The 24,833-nt window shown below is 37.0% G+C and overlaps 1 protein-coding gene across 2 annotated transcripts in view; it reads left to right on the plus strand.

Annotated features, from left to right (window-relative positions):
- The window catches only part of LOC113228999, a 255,159-nt gene that overhangs the window by 113,589 nt on the left and 116,737 nt on the right, over positions 1-24,833 (plus strand). The window contains exons 1-2 of one of the 2 annotated variants that reach the window (XM_026462467.1): positions 138-318; positions 15,501-15,638. In XM_026462467.1, coding sequence (XP_026318252.1) covers positions 214-318; positions 15,501-15,638 — 243 coding nt within the window. In that variant the 5' untranslated portion in view covers positions 138-213. Of the gene's footprint in view, positions 1-137; positions 319-15,500; positions 15,639-24,833 lie in introns of those variants that run through there. The other variant, XM_026462468.1, reaches the window with a different exon arrangement.

Here is a 24,833-nt window from a genome sequence, read left to right on the forward strand (position 1 = left end):
CTTCCCTGTAAACTTGGCAATTTCGACATACGATACTTTACGTAGGAGGTGTCGATATATATTAGATAGAATCGATACTACAATACCGACTACCACTAAACATTGGTAACCAAGTAATGAAGAACTCTCCCTACCTACCATTTCAGATCGACAGTCTCAGTCTACAGTGGCAATTCCAACTCGAGCTCGGATCGCGACATCCTGGACCTGTCAATGCCTGACAAAAACTCCGTCACCGAGGTTTGCTACGTCTGCGGCGATGAATACAAGAGAGGGACCTTGCATAACCTGCACACGAAGGAGCCGAAGGATAAAACTGTAAGTTTTCAATATCCTTGAACTATAAAGTTACAAGAAAACTACAATTTTTATGGGCGAGACTAAATAGGCATTTACTAGACAAAGGCATAAGACGCCACAACGTCGCTTAACATATTGTGAAATTGTGGTGAAGCGTTCGCATATTTTAAACATAATTATGTTTTAATAAAATTTGCTGTAGCCCATCAAGGAGAAACTTTTAGTAGAAAAGTATTGCAATCCAACAAACTCATAGGGTAAACAGGCAACTTTGACTTCGCATATTTTATGTAAATTAAAGAAAGGTAAAATATAAAAGAAGGTATATTATAAAAAAGCTTCTGGTCCTTGAAGGGTAACCTCCCTATATTTAAGCGCCAACTCATCGATATGTGCATCCTGCCCTTAGAATGAGCAGGATGCACAGACGTGGTCGCTGACAGAGTTTCACAAGTCTAAATTCAAGATCTGCCAGAGGGCGATGGAACGCAGCTTTCTGGGCTTTAAACGTATTGACCGAGTGCGCAACACAATATAGCGTTTGATGACTGGCATTGCTGATGTGGGGAGCAAAACAGCCAGACTCAAATGAGATTGGGCGGGTTACATTAGCCGGATGCAACCCGAGAAGTGTGCGAACGTCGTCACTCCTTGGGTGCCCGAGGATGGAAACAGTCGGCGGGGACGGCCAAGAAGGCATTGGCTTGACGATCTTGATGAGCTCGTGAGAGAGTGATGGGAGATCGCCAAAGACAGGAAGTACTGGAGGATTTTGGGGGAGACCTTTGCCCAGCATTGGGACATAAGAGGTGAACTCAAAAAATAATAATAAAAATAAAAAAGATAGAATTTTTACAAACCAATCAAATCAAATAACCACAGCAGAAATACAAACCAAAGGCAAAATATTATTTAACAAACGATCTTATACTAAATAGCAATCTCTTCAAGTCGACCTCATGTAGGTTGCTGCGATTCCTCTTCAATAACATAACACCATACGGGGGCACACAGTTTAATGACTGTTGAAAAGACAAAAAATGCAGTATTTAAAAATTACATTCAATCGTTTCGCGGAATACGTGAAGACTGCCCCGGAGGGCGATGCTGCCGCGCTGGGCCATCGGACGCTTTACACCTTAACCCTAAATACACTAGTAATGTTACAAAAGCAAGCTGAAAATTACGTTAATCCGAGGGTGCAATTAATGCTTATCATTATATACGAACCGAAGATCTGAAATTAATATGAAAACAAAAATATAACCACAACTTACGACCATATATTCGTACTACGTACAATCATATATTTATGTAAATCACAACCATGGAAGAAAACAGAGATTTAAACTTAAAGTATTTTTACACATTATTTGATTTTTAATTCGGGACTTAATTACGTATAAAACATATTTTATTTTATTTACCTCGACGTTTCGAACATATTGCAACGTCCATGGTGTCGAAGGGACTAAGGAGGCGTGTGTCAGCACCTTCTAGCCGTGCGAGTTTTTCTAACTACCCGTACTTGATCTTCATTATTTATTTGTGCACTAGGGTTCTCACTAGAGCGACACACAACACTCACGACATCAAGTAAAGATAAAGAAGACATCGCGGCTGTTAAGAACCGTCAGCTCAATAAATCTGCAATAGCCGAGCAATCAGCAATAAGTCTGTGACACACAGACTTATTGCAGATAAAAATATAATATTGTGCATTTCCACAATTGGATACCACCTATCTATAAGGTTTGGGAGGAAGCAACGCAATCACATGAATAGGAAACGTAACGTACTAATTAATAGTGACTAAACTGAAAAAGTTGTTTTTAGGAATAAATTACTAAATTGGAAATAAATTACTTTTTTAATTACTCCGCGAACCCAGTGACGGTTAGATCGTACGAAAAAAGGTGCCTCGGTGGTCGAACGGTTAGTACCTCTCAGATCTTTGAAATTTACAGCCTGAGTTGCAGTGCCCTGCAACTATTATGGACAGGTGTGTCGCTTTTCATCAGGCGCACGAGTTGTTCGTCCCGTCACTTTGTATAATTTCTAGTGATAAGAAACAAAACAATTAAATTGCTGATGAATCTTTTATTTTGTTTAAGATTAGCGCCATCTATCGAGTGGCGAGTAAAGCCGATGTTTTAACTTTTTGAAGAAACAAAAAACACTTACTTTAACAAAAATTTATTTTTCCGTTACAAAGGCGCCTTGGTGACACTAAATGCAACACTTATTAGCAGACGATATACTAGTTCTCTTCATTTTGCAGGTTAACTTATTGTACACATAAAATAACTATAGTTTTTAAAGTAGTTTAAAGCCCGTTACGATACGAAAATTTGTTAGTAAACAAACTCATAATCATAAAAAGCTAAGTGTTGCTATTTTAATTACCTTTGAATTACCATGACCTTCTACATAGATTCTTTACGTAGCCCTTTAAAAAAGAAACACCCAAATAGATATAGATATATATGGAACACCATTTATTGTTGAGATTTACTAAATTGAAATTAACCATATTTTGTATTATTTTGCTATTATAATAATTTTGTTACATTATTTTAAGAAAGTTTTGCATCAACGATTCGCGATTTACGGCAACGATTCTGGCATTAGAACAAATTAAACAGTAATTTGTTGGAATAAGGTTTAAATTTACGTGAATTTACGTGCTATTCGACTAGAAACTGATTAATTCCGGCTTCTCGGCCACCGATGTTTTATAGCGGATTTTTGCGAATGTGTACGTGTGTTCTGATGGAAGCGCGTAGATTTCATAAATGAAATAGAACTCGCAGATCCACCGGCTTACCCTGCGCTGATTGGTTGAGATACATCGGTACAAGTTATTACGCGTTTAATAGTGAATATTTTGAATATGTTTTTTAAGTGGTGGGTATTGCGCGCTGTTTAGTACCTACAATATTTTATTAATACGCGGAAAATTTTAGACAAGCCGGTGGGAATCGTGTTGTGTGGACGCCTCGCCACTGCCATCTATCCATATTAGCAAGCGTTAATTTTTAAAATTAAATCGTTGGAATGCCATCTATTGATACGCAAATTTATTAAAGTTTAGAAAATAATTTTAGTTCGTCGCTCAATATCTGAATAATAATATTACAAGTATAAGAAACCGACTATTTATATTTCATATTAAAGAAATAATTAATGTCCACGGCGATTTACATAATATAAACTACCTCCAGGCTATTGAGCAGCGCCATCTACAGATATAAGAAAGAATGTTGACCTTTTTCAAAATTACGTTCTGTAGTATGGAGATTAGCAGTCATTTTGAGTTATTGGTGGCTACTATAGATTTAGTCTTCCAACGCCAGAAGCTGTATAAAAACACATTATAACAAAACTACAGAGTACAAAATAATAGACAAATATATATAAGTTAATGTATTATCGCCAGTCACGTCATGTGTCAAAGTGACGCTTGGTCGTTTCCCGCCTCATCGTGTTTATTTTTGTACAGAATAAATCAAATGCGGCGTGCTTTTGTGATGTATTATTAAAAATTCTGAATAAACTTGACCGCGAATCTCATTAAGTAAATAAAGTGACAATGTATACGTTGTGATTGCTACTCAGTCGTAAGGCAAATTTTCCCGAGAAGAATGTTCAAACTTGTTGTGAATGTTATTTGACAATTAATATATGCACATATTTGTCATTGACGACAATATTTATTTAATCGGTACAGAGTACTAAAAAACCGATCTCCAAAGGTCGTGGAATTACATCTATTTATCAAGTTTTATTGAGATCGGTTACCGGTAAGTGCGCGGATCCGGATTCATCCCTTAGTTTGGCACCCTTTGAGGGGAATATTTTCTTGAAATTGAAATGAGTACCCTCTTTCCAACAAAAAACAATCATCAAAATCGGTTCACAAATACCGCCGGAGTTATTGCGCAACATACATGCAAAAAAAAAACAGTCGAATTGAGAACCTCCTCCTTTTTTGGAAGTCGGTTAAAAATAATATCATAGCTAGAAACAACCCAAAAGAGCGTAACAGTTGTAGTCACAGCCGTGTTTATTGCTTTACTGTACTTTTAGGGACTCGCCAGACATTTCGACGTGGAGAGGTATGAGCGTAACAGAAAAAAAAAGCTTTATTTTAGAGCAAAAAGACGAAAGACACATCGTCTTCGCTCTTATTGCATGGATATAATAGATAGATCTCATTATCGAAGGAACATAGCTCCCTAAAAAAATTTTTGCCTTTTTGAATACGATTGTCAAGAATATATTTGTTTCTTGCATTGTGAATTTCAATTTAATAAATGTACAGTTACGCTAGTGTAAAAATATATATATTTTGAACTTATCTCTCGAAGGCGCTGCCAAAATCAGCACCACTATTGCAGCATAAAAAAAAATTGAGGACGGCGTAATTTCGTCAGAGCAAAAAGTCGCGCGCTATCAAACTGGAAACAACTAAAATCTCGATAATCCGTTTGATTAAGACTATTTTTAGTTCTTTCAGAAGCCACTAGATCGCGGCAAATTATCATTGTCACCAAGATTTGACCACATCGTTCCTATTACCAAATTATGCAAATTTAATATAATTAATTGTTCCAATTTAAAATAGCCTCGACCCTCTTTGTCGCACAGAGAGCCCGCAATGGCGTCCTATTTACAATCAAATGTTTATTACGTGCGTGTACGCACATTTGACCCTTGCATATTGCGCGTTATTTTCCTTGTTTATAGTCATTTAGAAGTTTACAAATTCAGGGTATTATATGTTTATGATTTGTTTTCCTGAAGTTGTAGGTTTGATTCTCGGTTTTCTTAATGGTTTAGATATCTGCATCTAAATCGGTAAAGTTTGGGTTTTTGACGTGAGACGCTCGTAGTTGTAGTGGTGGATGACGTCACAAAAACTGTAAATAAAAATAAAGACGTAATACGTGTAGTTGTCTCCATCCATTGACGGACGTTCTTACCTATTATGGTCGCTAGGTGGCGGCACCGCTCCTCTAGGAGGCCAATTAGTATTATAACAAATAGTTTTATTTGGAATTAATAAGATGCTTAATAAAGTTAAAAATGTACATAACGAACCTGAAACTGAATCAGATTGGAAAAAAACACTTATTATGCGTGATGGATTAATTTATTTATAAATTGTTGAGCAATTTCTGCAAGCGTGATAGAACGTAAAAATGTATACTGTAGTATATCCTGTCTGTAATTCAGATCGCGCATGTGTCTCGGAGTCTTAATTGCCGAGGTAAGTTGAAGTATTACTGAATTCCCCTACAAAGGTATGTCAGGAGGTCCACTCCGTCAGCGGCAATGGGAGATAGGCATGATTAGAGTATGTGTGTATTAGGGATGCCGCGGATTGGGTTATGACGACATCTGCAGATGCGGATTCCGTTGCAAAGTTTTCTTCGTTGAAGTCTGCAAATGTGGATGTGTGAAACCTCTCTCGATCGGAAGCTGCGTCTCTTCCGAGTCGAGGCGCATAATTGCGATTCACAACTGGCCGATCGGAAACTTTTGACATTTCTAATTGGAACAATAGATGATTTAACTCACAAATTTGAAAGATATAGTAGGAATCAGGTTGATCTTCTCGCTCAGAAACGTTAGTCATTGTAAACTCAATAATTTTTGTTTAGAAAGCAAACTGATCCTTGCCTGCACTACCAGTGTCGAATTCTCGTTCCTGATTGGCTAATTAGCACTATTTACACGGCACGTGCTTTGATTAGGGTCTGCTCCCGACGATCTTGTCGTCACCTGAAAAACATCTATATTCGCAAAAAATCTGCATTGAATGAATCGCATGTCGGATGCGGAAACAGGTATTTAAAAATATGCGGATTACCCGCGTGTGCGGATGCAGATGCAGACGTCTGTGGCATCCCTATTGTGTATATATTAATAGGGCATAACTGCTTATGTAGAAAACACATCACACATTGCGTAGTATCTTATCATTCGCCCTTGCACTTACGACTCTCAGCGATGCCGTGTTCTGGTTTTATTTATGACTTTATTTATTTGTTTACTATTTTATTTATAACGCCCTCAAGAGGAGCGCAGGCGCGGAAGGGCATTGTTATCTTCATTTGTTGTCCGCTAAGTTTATTTGTACGTTGTGCGATTTCCTATTAAAATTGCGGCAACCCAGTATCTAGGAGACGCTGCTGTCTATTCCTTATTTACCTGTTGTTTTAAATCTAGTGATATAGGGTATTTGAGGTAAGAGCTGCATGTCTTCTTCCATTTATCTCAATCACCTCTTTATTCATCTACAAATGTCATGTAGTTCTAGTATAACTCCTTGTAGAAGAGTTCATCCAGTTCAAACTGTAATATGAACATTCCAGTCTTGACTCCCGACCCGACCCGCGTCCGACCAGCACCCGTCTTATAAGTATCTCAAACTCATAGTCATCAGCAATGTCTTACATCCTGCATGGTAACCGTTTTAAGGTTTTAAGTCATGGGATCTCCTACGACAACTCCCATCCTGTACACAGCCTTCTATGAAAGTGTCCACGTCTTGGTATAATTATATACATTATAAATATTGTGTTAAAGATAGGGTCAATTAGTCTTATCTAGCAATAAAAATGTTGATAAAAATAATTGCAGCTATTTTATACTCAAATGAAATTAAATCAACTACATTCATGTGATGGACGGGTAGTTAATTGCTTTAGGCGTAAGACAAATTTCTGACATAATTAGTACAAAATGTGGTTCCAACATCTGCACCAATCTTGAAGATTTTTCGCCTAACTGGCTAGTCGGTTTGCGCCATTCAAAATCTAATTATTTTTTCTTTATTTCAAACTCATAATTAATAACCCTTTATACGTCCCGCTTAAATAAATAAATATAAATTGTTGAGCTAAGAAGGTAGTACATGTTTATAGAGGCTTATGAACCTGTGTTGCCAGATGGTTATATTTCTTAAATTTTTCGTAACTTTTGACCTCTCGCAATATGTAAGCAACTTTTGGTTTTAAGGCAAGTTTCGTAACTTTTAAGAACATTGACATTTTAATAAATTCAATATATTTGTTATTTTAAATAGTTTGCGAACTCAATATTAGACAATAAAGTATGCGTAAATTTAACGAATCCAACGATTACTATTAAAATCATAACTCCGCCTTTGATGAAAAGTCGGTTAAGATAAACCGAGCACGAGGGTAACGACTGTGGCATGTCTACAGCGATAGCCTACGGCCTACAAGGTCCCAGGTCGCCATATATTCCTGACGATAACTCAAGATAACCTCTCATCTAACAGATATTCAATTTATTGTAATGATTGTATGCGAGACTAGCTTTTTACTCGCGACTGGTTCCTATTGCAGCTTCTTTTTATCGTATCGATGGCATACACTATAATTGATTTTTCACTTCTCATACTCTTAAAGTTCGTATTTATGCTGGGTGTAGGCTGCATAAAATAGGGTTTTATGCTCTAGTGCATAAAATAAAAAACCATCACATTAAATACCTATGTCTAATTATTGTAATTTTACATCCAATTTTAATTAAATAATCGTTTATTTGTAATATTGCTGTTTAATATCATCGCAATCGAAGTGAAAAGGAGAGTGCATAACTCGTTCATAAAACCCATTTTACTCTCGACTTAAGTAGCCACCATTTTATTTAAAAACGTACTTAATTAGTCATTGACTTACAATTATATGGATGTCGGGTCCGCGCTAAAAAGTGTCTGAACTTATAGGGCGTTAGATTCGTGTACAGAGCGTCATTCACGCTTTAGTCTTCGTTTGTTCGACTGACAGCGAAGCAAGCAAAATTAGACAGTACTGCGATGACATTACAATTTAAATTCAACGTTTTAGCTTTTTCATATTCCTTTACATGTCACTACGTTTAAATAGGTTGACTTGGGACATTTTTTTCGTGGTTTTTGTATTAGACCCTTCGTCCATTTATTTGTAAGTCAATATATTCCTGAGTATGTTATTTTTACAGATTATGTATGTATTATATTTACTGTCAAGATAATGACCCATTACAGATATGCACAGCATTACTGGCTATGAGTAATAATAATATTTACTTAACATTAACATAGTTTACTAATATTCGAAGAGAATTAAAAAACACAATTAAATTAAATATACTAGTTTATGCCCAGTATAGTTCCTACGGGAAGTAGCCAAACAACTTCCATTTGAGTCATAGAACATGTTGACATTGACCAAAGAGGTGAGGAACTTGTGTTTCAATGGTATTTTATGAACTGGCGTTAGTTGGTTGGTTAGTTGTATTATATTATGTTATTTGTTATAATGCTTGCTATCGCGGTGAAAGAGTTTATCAATCGGCGTAAGGTACTCGCCGATTGTTGCTCAGGGTGCATCTGACTTACAGGAAAGGTATGGTTTGTCGTGCGTGGAGACTCTTTTCGTTCACCACACACGCAGCTGAAGATCCGTAACTTCAGGCTAGTAATCTTGAGCCCATTGCACCTTTTTTAGGGGTCGTTCTTAATAACTTCAACATCGTTAACTCATTATATAGTTTTTTTTTTGTAATATCAAGTGACGGGACGAACAAGTCGTGCGCCTGATGGTAAACTACAAGTCTGTCCGTAACAGTTGCAGTGCCACTCAGAACTATAAATTGCAAAGATTTGAGGGGGCGCTACCACTGCGCCCGTCACCCTGAGACATAAGTTGACAAGTCCCATGTGCCTGCAATTTCACCAGCACCCTTACCCTTCAAAACCGGAACACAGTAAAGCTGACATTACTGCTTGGTGGCAGAAATAGGTAAGGTGGCAATACTAACCTGGACGTTACGTTAATACGTTCCATTGCTGTATGTCCTCCAAGGAAAGCGTTTCAAGCAGTGGTCCACAACGCTAGCCCAAAGTAACTTGTTAATTTCAAGCGATTTCCAAGAGTTTGACTTTCTTTAACTAATTGAGAAATTATTGCTCCTAGATATTAACAAACGCATGTAACTTAATAATCAAAGCATGAAACACATTGACAGCGGGTGCGGGTCGGACGCGTGTCGGGTCGGGTGCACGGCGGGTGTAATTTATATGGACTGATTGCTCCCGACTCGCGCCCGACCCGCACTCTTCTCTGTAAGTGTCATGCTTAAAGCCATCATCGGTGTGTACACACCTCTCAATTGAGAAGTTCGCCTACTGAACCACCACAGCTGTTAATAACTAACGAATATGTAGTTATTTATTATTTTTATTCAGTAGTGTTCATATCGGGAATCCATACATATAGCTTTTGGAATATTTTCCTCCCATTCTTTTTAAAGTTTAATCAAACACTTGGAGATCTCAATTTATTCCGAGCAGTAGTTATTACATGAAGTGCAAACTAACAGACAGAAATGGTTAAATACTTTTGTTTATGCTTCTGCTAAGTTTAGTATTCAAAATCTTTAAATATTCTATATTAAAAGGTTAAGTATTTTCAATGCACAGACACGGATCATTTACAGTTTTATTTTATGTAAGGAATAATGAACATACGTCATAGGAGGAATAATATTTGTTGCTTGTTTTTAATGGAAAGTTCGTAATCGTTACGTGAACATAATTATAGAAAATATCTGTAGACTTAATTAATATTTAAATAGCGCGATCTATCTGCGATTGCATCATTTTGCGCTGGTAATATTGCTATTTTGTGCTCGCTGCATTTTTATGCTAACATCGTTCATATGCTTGCAGCATTTTGTGCTCACAGTATTTCAATGCTGACGTCATGTTGTGTTCGCTGCATTTTCATGCTGACATCATTTAGTTGCCGTAATTTTCAGCTTGATGTGCAGTTTTGTGTTTACAGATAACTTAAGTGCTATTTGAAGAGTTCATTGTGTCTTATAGTAGATAGATATGATGGATGTTTTTAATTGAATATTATTTAATGGCCACCATTGTGTGAGCAGATGATCCTCACTATCTGAGGCTCTAAGTGATTAAAGAATATAAAACATTATATTTATTAACATCTTTTAAATAAACAAGTATGAGATCGGGGGCAGAACTAACGATAACTTGTCACATGTCTGTGTCACGCTGTGTTTTTAACCCCGGAAGAAAACGAGGGGAGTTACAAGTTCCTTTGTCTGTGTATTTTTGTGTCTGAATGTCTGTGGCATCGTAGCTCCTGATAGCAAAGCGGATTATCTAAAACTTTTTAGATCTGCATTTGGTAGTAAGTCCAAACGTTCAAGCGTCCTCCCAAAGATCACTACTCACATCCTGCGTTTTGCACAAAGTTATCACCGTTTAGAGCGATCTATTTAAATATATTTTGTTTTTAAGCGTGAAACGCACAGTGAGCGGGTGGGGGTCGGGTAGCGTGCGGGTCGGGCGCGTGTCGGGTCGGGAGCACAACGAGTCCATAATTCCGTGTATTTATAATGACGATAACACTCTACGCGCGGGCGCGAGTCGGGCGCACGGGCCCGCGAGTTGTCGTCCTTAAAACTCATGGAACAAAAGTTGTTGTTTAGGATGTTAATAATATAGTCCTGGCGAGGTTGTTGCTATTTTGCAAAGAACCTTGTTGTATATAGAGCAATAGAGACAGAAGAGGAGTGGGTACGAAAAGTCAGTTAAATGAGTTGACCCTTCCAATTGTAATAAAACAAAAGTGGAGAAAAAGGGCTTCACAAAGGTGAAGAAGAAGAGAGGAATCCCACCAGCCGTAGCATGGGTATCACAGCACCAACAGCATCGAATTTTCTGTTGCCTCCGGCCATACCGCCGACGACGCATATACCTGTCGCGGACTGCGTTACTCCACAAAGCCTGAAGAGATAGTGGAAAGCCCAATACACCCTGAGGGTCGAGCGGTTGGAGTCCCGCCACAACGTGAATTTTAATTCGTTTGTGGTGAGAGTGCCAACCGAACATCTCTCGACCTTCATGAAGGACTTTGGCCGAAGGGTCTCGTATCGTAGCTGTAACTTTGTTATTTAGTATTACATTGTATGTATGTTAGTCCTCAAGGTATATGTTATGTAGGTTATGTGATTTGAATTGAATAAATAAAATAATATGATACTTACTGATCGCTTAAACCAAGTGGAATTGAAGAGGAATTGATACGCTTTGCAGAATTTGTTAGATTCAGCTATTATCAACATTATGAAAACAGGATACGAAACGCAAAGCGTAACATTTGTTCTCCAGTTAACATTCAGCTACATAAATACAGAGTTCCGTGGCCGCAGGTCGATACCAGACCCACCAGAGTCAAGGCCAATTAGAGTGGTGTGAAAAATATTATTTTGAACATATTTTACATTATTATTAGACACGTTACATTAGGCAATTCGCTTTAGGCGCTCAGAATTTAATTTCAATCTCATGCGGCCGACCGTTGCGAAACGCGGGAACTCGCAACGGGAATTCCGCGGGTAATAGATCCCCGTTTCTACGAACATCTACCCACAAACCTGAAAAGTGTTGCAAACGACGAAACGTCTAATACCCGACTAAAACTCCTTTTATAATGAATTCTACAGTGTCGATAAGTTTCTTTTAAAACAATTATAATTTTGTTTTACTTGACTTCCTTGTATTTAGACAAGCAGTAGATATACTGCTTTATTTTATATTCAGGATTATTGTTTGCGTTAGTGATGATCATATTGTCCCTTGACATTGTATTTTTAATTGTAATATTGTGACATTGATAATATGAAATAAATGATTCTAGTCTATTTTATTCAAAACCTCTCATACGCATTTTCACATAATTGGTTTTTACTGATTTTTGTTGGGACAAAAACTTATAAACCTAAGAAAAACTGATATCCGAAAGAGGTATAATTTAACTAATTAAAATGCAAACATTGTTGCGTTTACTACATTTTACACCACATTCTTATCTTCGCCCTGAAAATTATATAGAAATCACACACGAGATATTCACTCCAAGACGACGACTTATCAACGCGGGGTCACTTTTGCGCCAATCACATTTCACTACATTTAAAGCATTAAGTCTATCGGCCGTCTAAGCGATCACTCATCGACACTGCTAGCCGTCACCGATCGGCGTGTTTTGTCACCGTTCGTCATCCGGTCATCTGAATAGCTCCTTCAGCTATTCAGTTGTCCAGTACTAACGGTGAAACAAGACATCGTGAAGCCCACAACCCACGTTGGGGCAGCATGGCGGACTATTGCCTAAATCTTCTCTTTATAAAAAACAATGGCAGGCATACATTTGTATGGAAACTCAATCGGACCAAGTAAACGTGCATAGGCAATTCCGTCTACTCTAACTACACAACGATCCAATTAAAAGATCTACTTAAATATTGCGAGAAATACAATACCATTGCACACGTAAACAAAAATTAACAAAAAAACACGCTAATTATTATTCATACAAAGTTCGAACAAATAAAAAAAATACTTCGATCCCATTGAACCCTAACCAACGTTTGCCGCTCCAACGTCGTTACCACTGAACAGGTTGTAAGCCACTAATGTATCGTCACCGGATTCACGGCAACAACTTTTACTTTGGTCCACAAAAATTTATTCAACAGTTTGAAGGAAAAGAAAGGAAGGGTCGAGTTATGCTGAATTACAGATTAGTATTAACATTAAAATTGGCACATGTATTAGGTTCAGAACTGGTAAACAGGTCAAAATTAGACGCAGTTAAGAATTACAGTTGAATTGCTCGCTACCGCGAACGTCGCTAGTGACGACGAAACGAAACAAAAAGGGGAATGGCGGTGCAAAAGAATTAAAGAACGATTCAAAATTTGAAAACAAGTGGCCAGGAACCAGAGAAAAGGTGACAAAATGGTGGGATAACGATGGAAGGAGGTCACATCGTCACACCACTGACTATAGATGACACTATAACTGAACTACGGATCGATAATTCACAGGTTTGAGTCCAGGCCGTATTGAAATAAGGTTTTTCTGTGTTTGTTCAATATGTATCAATAACAGAAAGACAGGTTGTATAGAAGATGATAGTGCCTAAATAAGTATACTTTCATTGCGCCCGGTCAAATATCAGGCATAAAAATAGGGTTGTTGCGAATTAAAATATCCGCATCTGCATCAGCTTCCGATGCTGATATTCATTACGTATGTTTCGAGTCGGGACATGACCTCAAAGGCACGCTGAAATAATTTACAAACCTTCCAGAAACGAACTGTAAACCTAAAAGCAGCTCGGCTGTTGTATTCCACAACAGCGAGGCAGATTGGTTGTTTTCATGAAGATTGATTCTTTTCAATCATTGAAATAATATTTTATTACAATACCAAAGAAAATAGAAAGCATCAACGTTCTGATGTTAAGGTCAAATAATCGGCATCAGCAACAACCCTGATACAAACATGCCACACAACATCGCGATTTAATTAGCGAGCAAATATTACAGCATCATGTTTACGGTGCCATAAATTTATCCGCTACATTAGAGGTGTCGCTACCGTCTATATACGTGCTTGCCGCTAACAATAGCACTTGACACTAGGTTTGACGTTTTACAACGTAGCATCGTTAGTACCATTTTTGGCCGTAACACAGATAAGTTTGTCGCACTGGTGTGGTGTAAATACGTTTAACAGATATTGACAGTCGTTATTTGGTTTATCATAAAAACGTGACATTTTGAACTTGCGAAATGTTATGTTAAGTTGTTGGTCAATGCCGGGGGCGTGTCTGATTTAGCTATTTTTGTTATTCTTGAGTTTTGGTTTGTGACGTTATGGTGATTATGAAAACATTACGACAACGTATATGGAAACTAATACTGGGCCAAACCTACTGGCCGCCGTTAAGGAAATAATAATATACCTCCGTGGTCGAACTTTTATCATGCTGGACTGCCACGCACAAGTCTCGGGTTTGATTCACTGGCCGGGAGAAATATTTGCATGGCCTACATTTATTTCTCTCATGAGTTTGGGTGTAATTTGCGTGTCACTGGCACGCGCGATACAGGGTTTCCCTAATGCGGGAGTATTAAAAAAATAAATAATAAATATAACATTAACTTTCTAAGGCCCAGCTAATTACAGTGAGAGTAACGCTAAACGCCCAATTTGCCCATCTTATTATAAACAACGCTTTTCCATTTCGGTGATTTTCGAAATATTGGCCCTTAAACTATTTCTATATTATCGAGTTCTTAGGTTTTCACGATTGTGACACATAGAAAATGAAACTATTTTTCCGGATAAAATGGCGTATATTTGTTTTTTCTTTTCAAACAAAACATTTATTCTTTGAAAAATGTCAATTACGCTGATTTTGTTTAACAATAAAACTAAAGCTAAATAAGAAATTTAAAAAGACTGCTTTTGGAGGTTTGTAGATCTCGTTTCGTTATGTTCAGATATGTTAAAACTCGAGAAATCTATGAAAGTTTTATCACCCAGTTAGATATCTTTACAGTTACCAGCCCTGGCGAGACATGTCGCTATTCACTGTATTTAAAATTTTTATTGAATTGATATTCAATTATTTTTTGTGAAATGACTCCACTAGTTTGTTATAATTATTAATACAAAGATCGAACACTCAGAAAAAACTCCTTCGATCCGGCCGGATTCGAACCGACGTCTTCTAGCTTACCGTGCCAGACGCTATACCAACACATCTCTCGCCAGAGCTGGTAACTGTAAAGATATCTAACTGGATGATAAAACTTTCATAGATTTCTCATAGACGGCGCTACGACAAAAAAGTGTTGAAAACCAAATACAAAAGATCCGACAACAAGTAAATAGAAAAATTCGTGAGGTCCGCTAATTCGTTCCGTGTCTTAGTTGGTATAGTGTCTGGCACGGTAACCTAGAAGACGTCTAAAACTAGATATTATTTTTTTAATAAATAATAAAAATTTATGGCCCGGTGGCTAGACTTTTAGGCCAATTTAACTAATCAGAGGCAGTATAGCGTTTGAGTAGCGTTCTTTTTTTTGAAAGTCATTATAGTCCTGTGTACAGTACTATAATGAAATTTTTCAGCTCAGTGGCGAGTGCCACAGACAATAGAAGTTTTATTCAGATTTAAAAAGAGCGCCTTTTGATTGGGTTTGTGAAATTATAATTGACAGATTATAGTACAGGAGTAAAAAATACATTTGTGACATAAATAAACAATGTTATGTTATTTTTTTCCCATTTGCAGAGCAAACAAGCGTACTTCCTGTGTTTTGGCGAGCAGCATCCGCGGCCGCCGCGGTCTAGACCCAAAGACGCGCAAGGCACCGTGCGCGCTTGCGCCGCCTGCTACCACCACCTGCTGCAGCAGTGGAACACCTATCAGGTATGTGCTGTTTGCTAGCATCAACACTGTTACGATGACGCCAATATTTCATAGATGATGTTGAAATAGTTCATTAAATTTAGTATGCTATGTTATTTAGAAGAAAGAAATTGATGCTTCTGATTGTCTCTTTCTATCGGTATTAGTAAGGGCGGCACATAAGAAATCACTCACGAGAGTTTGTTAGAAGCCCGAAGCCAAAGGCTGAGGGCTTTAATGACTCGAGGTTTGTAATTTTTACCGCCCGTGCTACATACATTGTTTCTCATCACATTTATGAATAAATATCGCTTCACAACACAACATTCACTTATTTGTTTTTTATCTTAAACAGATTGCTAGCTATTCTTCCATAGATAATACAACTCGAACTAAAATGATTTAAGATATAGTCTGTCTTTTTGAAGGTGGAGTAAAATAACAGTTTATTGCGCAAAAGTGTTACCCGGTTGCAAGCAGCTAGAGATTGCAATCGATAAATATTCTATCGACTATCGACTGAATGTTGGTTATGATTTGGTAATAAATAGTCGACCTTGTTTCATTTGAATCACCATCGGCCCATTATTAGTCCAGCTTCTCGACACTGGTTCATTTACTTACACTACATTTAGAACTATGTCTATTAATATTTTTAAAGCAAGAGGATATATATATTTTAGAGTACATTTTAATTCAATATTGCATGTAATCAAACCCGTTAGTCTTTATTAAAATGTATCTATATATGAATAAAAATAGATTTTGATACTAGTCGGCCAGCTGTCAAAATAAGATAAAGAAGGCTACCGTCGTATCATTCGTAGTTCAGACATTTTTGGAAAAAAATTACCTTCTTTCACAATCTATCGATAAAACTGTCGACAACAACTACATGACAGACTACAACTGTTTAAACAAAATAACATTTATCTACCACTAAGTAACAGCCACGCAATATGTTTTTGTTAACACCGAGACGTTCGCCTACGTCACAACCCAACCAGTACGGCTTTTGAATGAGCAAATTTTGGTGACGCCGTAACTGTATGAAATAAACACGCGCCTGTGTAATATTTATATAATAAGCACGCCAAAAATTCTTCTAATAAATATATTTGTGTTTGTTTTGCTGAGATCACGCTCGAGCGCAGAATTTTGTTACTTCAACGTTCGAATTATTTAAACAAATAGGGAGTTTACACCTAGAGTTAAAAGTAGAAGTTACGCAGCTAATACTGCTATGCAAAACTTTTCCGTCCATTACCGGTTACTAAGTTAGAGCCTTTTTTTTAGTACCAAGTGGTAAGCGACACGCTTGTCCATAAGAGCTGCAGTGTCACTCAAGAGTATTAAATCGCAAAGATCATAGGGGCACTGCGACACCGTCACCCTGAGACGTAAGTTGACAAGTCCTATAAGCCTCACCAGCACCTTTTCGAAACTGGAACGGAAAGTAATGCTGATATTACTGAAATATACTACTAGTATTAACGACTACGTATATAATATCGTCGATGCTTTGTAGAAAAGGCGTAAGCGATATTTCGAATAGATTCTCAGGAGCGTGGTTTACGTCCTGTTTAAAATTCAGTTATGATTTTAATTAAGTTCAAGTTATATAGTTTTTTTATATTATAACGTTTTATGCACCGCCAATCATTTTTCGCTGACAGAGATATATAGACCAATTTGGGAATCGTCGGCCTATGGGCTGCGATGATATATTTAATAACCGAAAAACGTCGAAAGTATCTTGATCTGGTGCACAAATCGATACCACTACGCCAACAATTTTTTTGAACATGTCTGTTTTTATTTTGTTTTTTGTTTCTTTATTTTTTTCGCAATATTCGTATTTTTGTTGTTTTTTCGAATGTTGTTTTTTTTTGTTCCTTTTTTTCCACAAAATTCGGGGAGCATAATATTAGTATAGAAAATGAAGACTGTTTGCATTCAAAAATTAGCTTAGCATAATGTTCACAGGGTAGAGATGAGGTATATTTCGATACCTCCTCTCTATCGATCTCTCTCGATCGATGATGGGTGTGGCCTTCACTAAAATAACCTCAGTTGTTTTGTCCGTGAACGGGTTAATTCCAGTCTCGCTCCACAGGGATCCGAACTGTCGACCTCTCTATTGAGAAACAACCTTTTTCACACTAGGCTACCATGCAAAAATTATAGTAGGTATAGCGCAATGTAGTAATTCAGTTATTCGCTAATCCGAGAAGTCGTTTCTGTTTTGGATTACATTAGGTAAATTCGGTACTTGAGACGGACTTATAATATATGTCTTATATGACAAAGGGAGCCAAAGAAAGGAAAGATAATGAAATTATTACGAATAATGAATGATATGTCTTCTTTTCCACCAGTTTTTAAATTTACGTGCGAGCTTGCGTGATTGTGTGGATCTATGCTTGTTGTTGGCCCTGCCTAACAAAAAGCGTCTAATATTTTGTTTTCTTTAAACTATTATTATAACATTGTATTTACGTCATCTATTGATCTTGTAACATCCCGTCCTATCAATAAATTATTAAAACTTATTATTTACTCTATTTATCTGGTGATCCCCTCAACCTACGACTCCCGGCCCGCTCACACCGGCCGGACATACGATAAGCTTCATTATAACGACTGTACAGTCAATTAATTGCGTATTAGACTTTCTACTATATATTAAACAGAAACCGAGAGAGGTAACCTATACATGTGCTTCAGCGCGTGCAAAATTGAACTTAAAACTCATACATTTACTTTATACAATTTATACATTTACAATAGGATTTCGTGTTTTTTTTTTGACGGACATCGAAACGTTTTACAATTACAAATTTTTAATTTTTTAATTGGATTCGCAAAGCTCGGTGTGTAAGTGAACGGGGCCTTCTGGTTCAGATTATTATATAATAATTTTAGTTATCACAATGTAAGAGGCCCAATTTGACAGTTGTGTAATGGAAGACGATAGTATGTAACTGCATGAAATCTACGAAACAGTTAACAAACATTTGATAAATTATTGGGTTTAAAAAAATACATTAATTTTAGTGAAGCATTAAATAATGTGATAGAACATATTTCAAGTAATATTTTCGCACGAATTACAATAACAACTGCAGACTGTGATTATGATCATTTTAAATACTTACTTATTTATATTAAAGTCAATATTACTGAAATTAATGTTAATTGTTCCAATGACCCAAAAAATTATCTAAATCTAAACGATCATGAAATTTCCAAACCGATTTCTCGTGAGAATCGTTTAATAAATATGGTACCCGATATGTTTAGTTCGCATCCCTATTTACGTTGCGATGAAAACTGTCAAAAGGTGCCTCTTGTATTGTGACGACTGACATTGTGATTGTTTAGGCTAAAATAAAAAAAAACAGGTCGCGCGTCTACCGGAAGATTCTCGCACAGTCTCGAGGATTCTCGTAGCTACCGTCTTTAGTTTGTACGTTACACAATGGGCGTAAAGCTCATTATGCTATGTACAATTTCGTTACTAAATTCTCTTCCATTTAGTACTTCGGCAATGTAAACTGAACCTGAGTAGCAATTCCTCTCGTGACGGTGAAACATTGTATGAAACCAACATGCCGAAAAAAGCTCACAATTCAAACAAGTCTCCCAAGTTCACAGTTCAAAATTCTTGGGAAATCCGTATAATTTTCAACCCGGAATGAGACCCTTGCCCGGCAGTCGGATATACGACGGATGTAATTAGAAACAGCGCGTATCTGGGCGTGTACAACTTTAAAAATGCGATTTTGTAAATGCGTTAAAAAAAACATATTAAGACGCCTTTCACGATAACACCGCCTATGTAAATTGGGCAGACACGGTGTTTGCCAAAGTGATTATGGCGAGCCTCCGTTCTGACCTACATACCAACCGTATCGCAGTACGGATGACACACTTTAAAAATGTACAGTTGTACAACTTCGTACAGACACGTCAATAACGCACGCGTAATCCATACGTTTATCTGTGTCGTTGACATTTCGTCCCTGCCCTGGCTAGCTGACGTATCTAACATATTTATTTTCATCACTCTTGCTCGTAAACAGTGTCTTGGCCTGCAGGCAAAGTCGACCGTAATGTCATAAATGTTGCCCACGGGCTTTTTCATTACATATGGTTTATTAGATCATATTAAGCAAAAAGTTTTTATGCTCGAAAAATTTATATTTAAAAAAACTAAACATTTGCAATTGAACTATATTTTACTAATGATGAATTCAAATTCTGCAGTATTTTCATAATTTGGAAAGAAATTTATAACATTTTAGTTCGAAATGCAATATCTATGAAAGAATAGCTGGCAATTTGTTAAAAAAAATACGCATTTGCAAAATCAGTAAATGTGGTGTTGTAAAGAGATATTTATTTATACAACAAATAAATTGTCGTATCTATTTCCTTGCAAATGTGATGTAAAACATTTTATGTAGCACGTGCGGTAAAAATTACAAATCACAAGTCATTAAAGTCCTCAAGCCTTTGGCTTCGGGTTTCTTCATTGATCAGCATTTTATTTCGTGATCATACTTGATGATCAAGATACCAAAACCGCGATGTTTGTAATTTAGTGCCAGTAGAGCTCCTTGTCAAAGAGTTTGTCCAAGGAAGTACTGCCACCTTACCTATTTCTGCCGCCAAAACAATAATGCAATAGCTCGGAGCGTAGGAGCTAAATGTAGGCCGACGTACCCAACAGGCGGAGTTGTCCTACTTGTTCTTATTTATACTGTGCTGTCACTGAATAACACGTACGATCTTTTGCTTTCAAAAGCGCAGTCACCACTAATCGTCTTGTATCTGTCTGTCTTTTTAAGATTTGATACTATAAATGATAAAATGTGAATATCTGTTTACAAAGATCAATCGCTAAGAATAACTTATTCATTCTTCTCGAGGAAATCTTATGAATAAGCAACGTTTAAACAATATGACGAGTTCATATGTAATGGCTGACATACATATGTGGGTTAAATATATCTTTATTACATAATAAAGGTATATTTAACCCACATACTCGTAGTCCCGCACTAGGGAAACCCTGTATCGCCGGTACCATGGAAACACATATAGATAACCACAAATTACACTCAAACTCAAGAGAGAAATAAATATAGGGTATACAAATATTTCTTCCGGTCCGGTAATCTAATCCGGGACCTCTGCGTGGCAGTCCAGTCATGGTAACCGTTTGGCCACAGACGCATTTAAATATAATAAAAGGCATATAAGATTAAACGTTTGGAATGTAATGAAATTCGTCGAAATTCAATAGTAATAGTAACAGTAGAGCTTCTCTGCCCCCAAGCAGTAATTTGGGCAATACTGTGTTCTGGTTTTGAAGGGTAAGAGTGCTGGTGAAACTACACGCTTGTCTTGACTAGTGTACGTCTCAAGAGGACGGGCACAAGGGCAGCACCACTCAGATCTTTGCAATTCAAAGCTGTAAGTGGTATTGCAACTGTTATATTGTTCGCCCCGACTTGATAATCATAAAGACATTTCGTTAGCTTTTCAGTAAGAATAATTAATCTTGAAATTTTCCCAAAATGTACATAAAAACAATTACTAAAAAAAGAAACAGCCTAAGAAAATGCCCGCATACATTCAGCGTGTTTATGTGACTGCAAAACCAACGCGCTAGATAATCTACTGGTAATCTTTAAGCTGTACTACTGGACATGATATCATTCAGTCTGTGACATGCGTAGCTACATGCACGACGTTCCTTTGTTTATCATTATTACGGAATTTGATCAAGTGACACCGTAAAGGAGTGTGATAAGAGTGACAATGCAGTGTCTGTAGTGCAGTGTTATTTATTAGTGCAAGTGATTTTTGTATTGTTACTGCGATGAAAGTTGTGAGTGATGCATTGTTGGAACGAATGTACAAGCCGGAGGATCGGTTGCCTATTAATTTGAAGGTAATGTTAATTTTAAATACGCAACCGAAATACGAAGCTGAAATTAGGCGGTTTTATTCCGTCCAATCATTTATTTAACTTTTGACAGCTCGAATTCTAATCAATTAGTGATGTCCTAATGCGTTTCCCATTTGATTTTTTTTTTATAACAATCGATTTTATTTATGAAGAAGTTTAAACTGCGAATGTGAGCGAAAAAGACGTGATGTTGCGTTTGGCAATTTGTGTATTGAAAAATTAATAATTAATGTTAACGAAGATTCAAGTGATTCCCGTTCATATGGAGAAGAATCCGACGATTGTATATAATGAACAATAAAATTTTGTTATAATAATTATTTGTAATTTATTTAATTTCATTATAATTTATATACATTAATAATTTTTGTTACATAATCTGTTGGCTCGATAAATATCGGAGCTGAAGAGCACGTCGTTTCATTAAAATTGAGAAGTAATGTCAAGGAAGTATTGCATTTTTTTGTCTATGGTTGTATGTCAATTACGGAACTTCGGAGGCATGCATATGTCAAAAGTTAAATAAATTGTTAGACGGAGTATAAGGTCGCACATTTATAATAATAATAACGCACACATTCAACAAAGCCCCGCACTAGGGAGACCCTGTGTCGCGGGTGCCATAGATACACACATAACCAACCACAAATTACACCCAAACTCACGAGAGAAATACATGTATGCCATACGAATATTTCTCACGGCCCGGGAATTGAACCTGGGACCTCTGCGTGGCAGTCCAATAAAATTTCGTTATTTTCGCTAGAGTCGCAAGATGACATTATTATACAACTTCTGCGTACTTGGATGACAAAAATCCGTGGTAGTAACCCGTTTAGCTCATGGAGGTAGTCTCGATCTCTGATGTTTCAAATAAAATAAAAAAATATTGTAAATGTTTCGAGTTCTTAGGTTTTCGCGATTGTTACACATAGGAAATGAAACTATTTTTCCGCGTGGTCACGGAGTCAACCGTGACCATGGGACCTGTAAAGGGCCCGAAACGTCGGTTTGTTTGAAAAAACAAATATACGCGATTTAAATCCGGAAAAATAGTTTCATTTCCTATTGTAAATGTTATTTACAAAGAGCAACCCCTAGAGTTTCTTGCTCATTCTTCTCAGGGGAATCTGCCTTACGAATGAGCGGTAGAGTTTAACCATTGTGACGATTTCAAGTGTAATAATGCTTACCTATGAAATAAAGATTATTTTGAATTTGAATTTGACATCGTAGCGATGTAGTTGGCAATTTAAAAGGCGTTGTTTGTTATCAAAATCAGAAATAAAAGCACATTATCCAAATTAAATTAAACGTATCAAATGGGTGTATAAAACAGCCACAATAGGCTGTGGAATACAAAGCCCTCGCTGATAAGCACACTGAAAATTTAAAATGTAACATGTAACATTCTTTTAGTAGCAGTAGAACTCCTTGTGGAAGAGTTCGTCCAGGGAAGTACTGCCACCTTACCCCATTTCTGCCGCCAAGCAGTAATATGAGAGCATTATTGCGTTTCGGTTTTTAAAGGGTACTGGGAAATTACAGGCACATAGGACCTGTCATGTCTCAGAGTCGCAGTGGCAATGCCCCTCGGCTCTTTACGATTTAAAGCTCTGAGTGGTACTACAACTGCTATGGGCAGACGTGTCGCTTACCACCAGGCGCACGGCCTGTTCGTCTCGTCAATTGGTATAATAAAAAACACACCTGAACGACAAACGAGCTAAAAAAATTTTCTTTTTCCATTCAACCAGTTAACGGAAGGTTCAAAAAAGGCGCGGCCTATTGAAGAATTTTTACACCGACATTTTTATCGTAGCAGAGTAGGACGTACGATGTTTTTTTTTGTATGTAAAATAGACGAGTGCAGTGAATGCGTATTCACTCTAACGCGAAACACAGATACCGGCAAAGCGCTTTTTGCGAATGGGTAATCGGTTAATGACGTAATGATGGAGTGTTCCGTAGTGTATAATAGACTAAATGAGGAATAGTGAGGGTACAACTAAATTATAAAATTCCGGCACATGTTCTCTTAAATCTATTTGATAGGAAATCGCTAAGCAGGCCTCTTTATTGCGGTGATCGGACGCTAAGCACGCCTTTAAATTGACGCTTATAGCGGCGCTACTGTGGCCCTACCATTACCCATATTTAGCGCACGCCACGTCTGCAGCCACAATTCATCATGTTTAACCAACATCAACCTAAATAAAGTAATAAAGGCAAGCTTTTTTAAATCCTCTACTTAATTATATATAACAAACTTTGTAATGATCATGGTAATTAAAAATTACTTTTTCGTAAGAACATTATTTTTTTAATTCCTGTGTCTTTAATAGGCTTTGCAAAAATATGACACTAACCCTACTATGGTTATATAGGGTCTTTCAACAAGAACTTTGTTTTCTAAAACAAAATAAAACAAAAAATTTAGATGAAGATGATTCAAATTTTTATTGTATTACAAAGAGAAAAGTTCGGCAATTATGAATGAAAAATGATATCTGGCAAATGTCCACCACGACCACGCTGACAGAAGTCGATTCTTTCATCAAAATTTTTAATCACTTTTTGGCAAAATGTCGGGTCTATTTCGGCTATCACATCACGGATTTTGAGTTTTAAGGCTGTGGTCGATTCGATTGGCTCCGTATAGACTCTGTCCTTAAGATAGCCCCACAAAAAATAATCCAGTGGTGTTAAATCACACGATCTGGCTGGCCATTTAACAGCTGAATTTCGGGAAATTACGCGATCAGCAAATTTGGTTTGCAATAAATTGATCGTCTCATTGGCTGTGTGACATATGGCACCGTCTTGTTGAAACCACATGTCAGTGTTTAGTAGGGTTAGTGTCATATTTTTGCACAATAGTTATAAAAGTTAGTATTGCAAAGGGAATAGTATTACTATTGACGTAACTGGTAGATGACTTTACCATCTCAGTCAGCCCTGACCATGGGACCTGTAAAGCGCCTGAAACGCTGGTTTCTTTGAAAAAACATAAGACATGGATAAGATCCGATTGACTAGTTTCGCTATCAATCGATTTAATTTTTTTTCACTTTCATACTGCGTGAATGTTTTCAAGTATTCATTTTTCAATTTTTACGTTGAACTGTGACTATTTTTAATTATTTGCGCCTGTGCATTGCTAATTTTGCTAACCCTGTTATAATTTGGTATTTCTCGTCTTACACGCATTCGCTTTGGATGCGTGAAAACGGAAC

Source organism: Hyposmocoma kahamanoa, unplaced genomic scaffold (genome assembly GCF_003589595.1).
Source record: "Hyposmocoma kahamanoa isolate Upper Pololo Valley unplaced genomic scaffold, ASM358959v1 270, whole genome shotgun sequence".
Classification (NCBI taxonomy): domain Eukaryota; kingdom Metazoa; phylum Arthropoda; class Insecta; order Lepidoptera; family Cosmopterigidae; genus Hyposmocoma; species Hyposmocoma kahamanoa.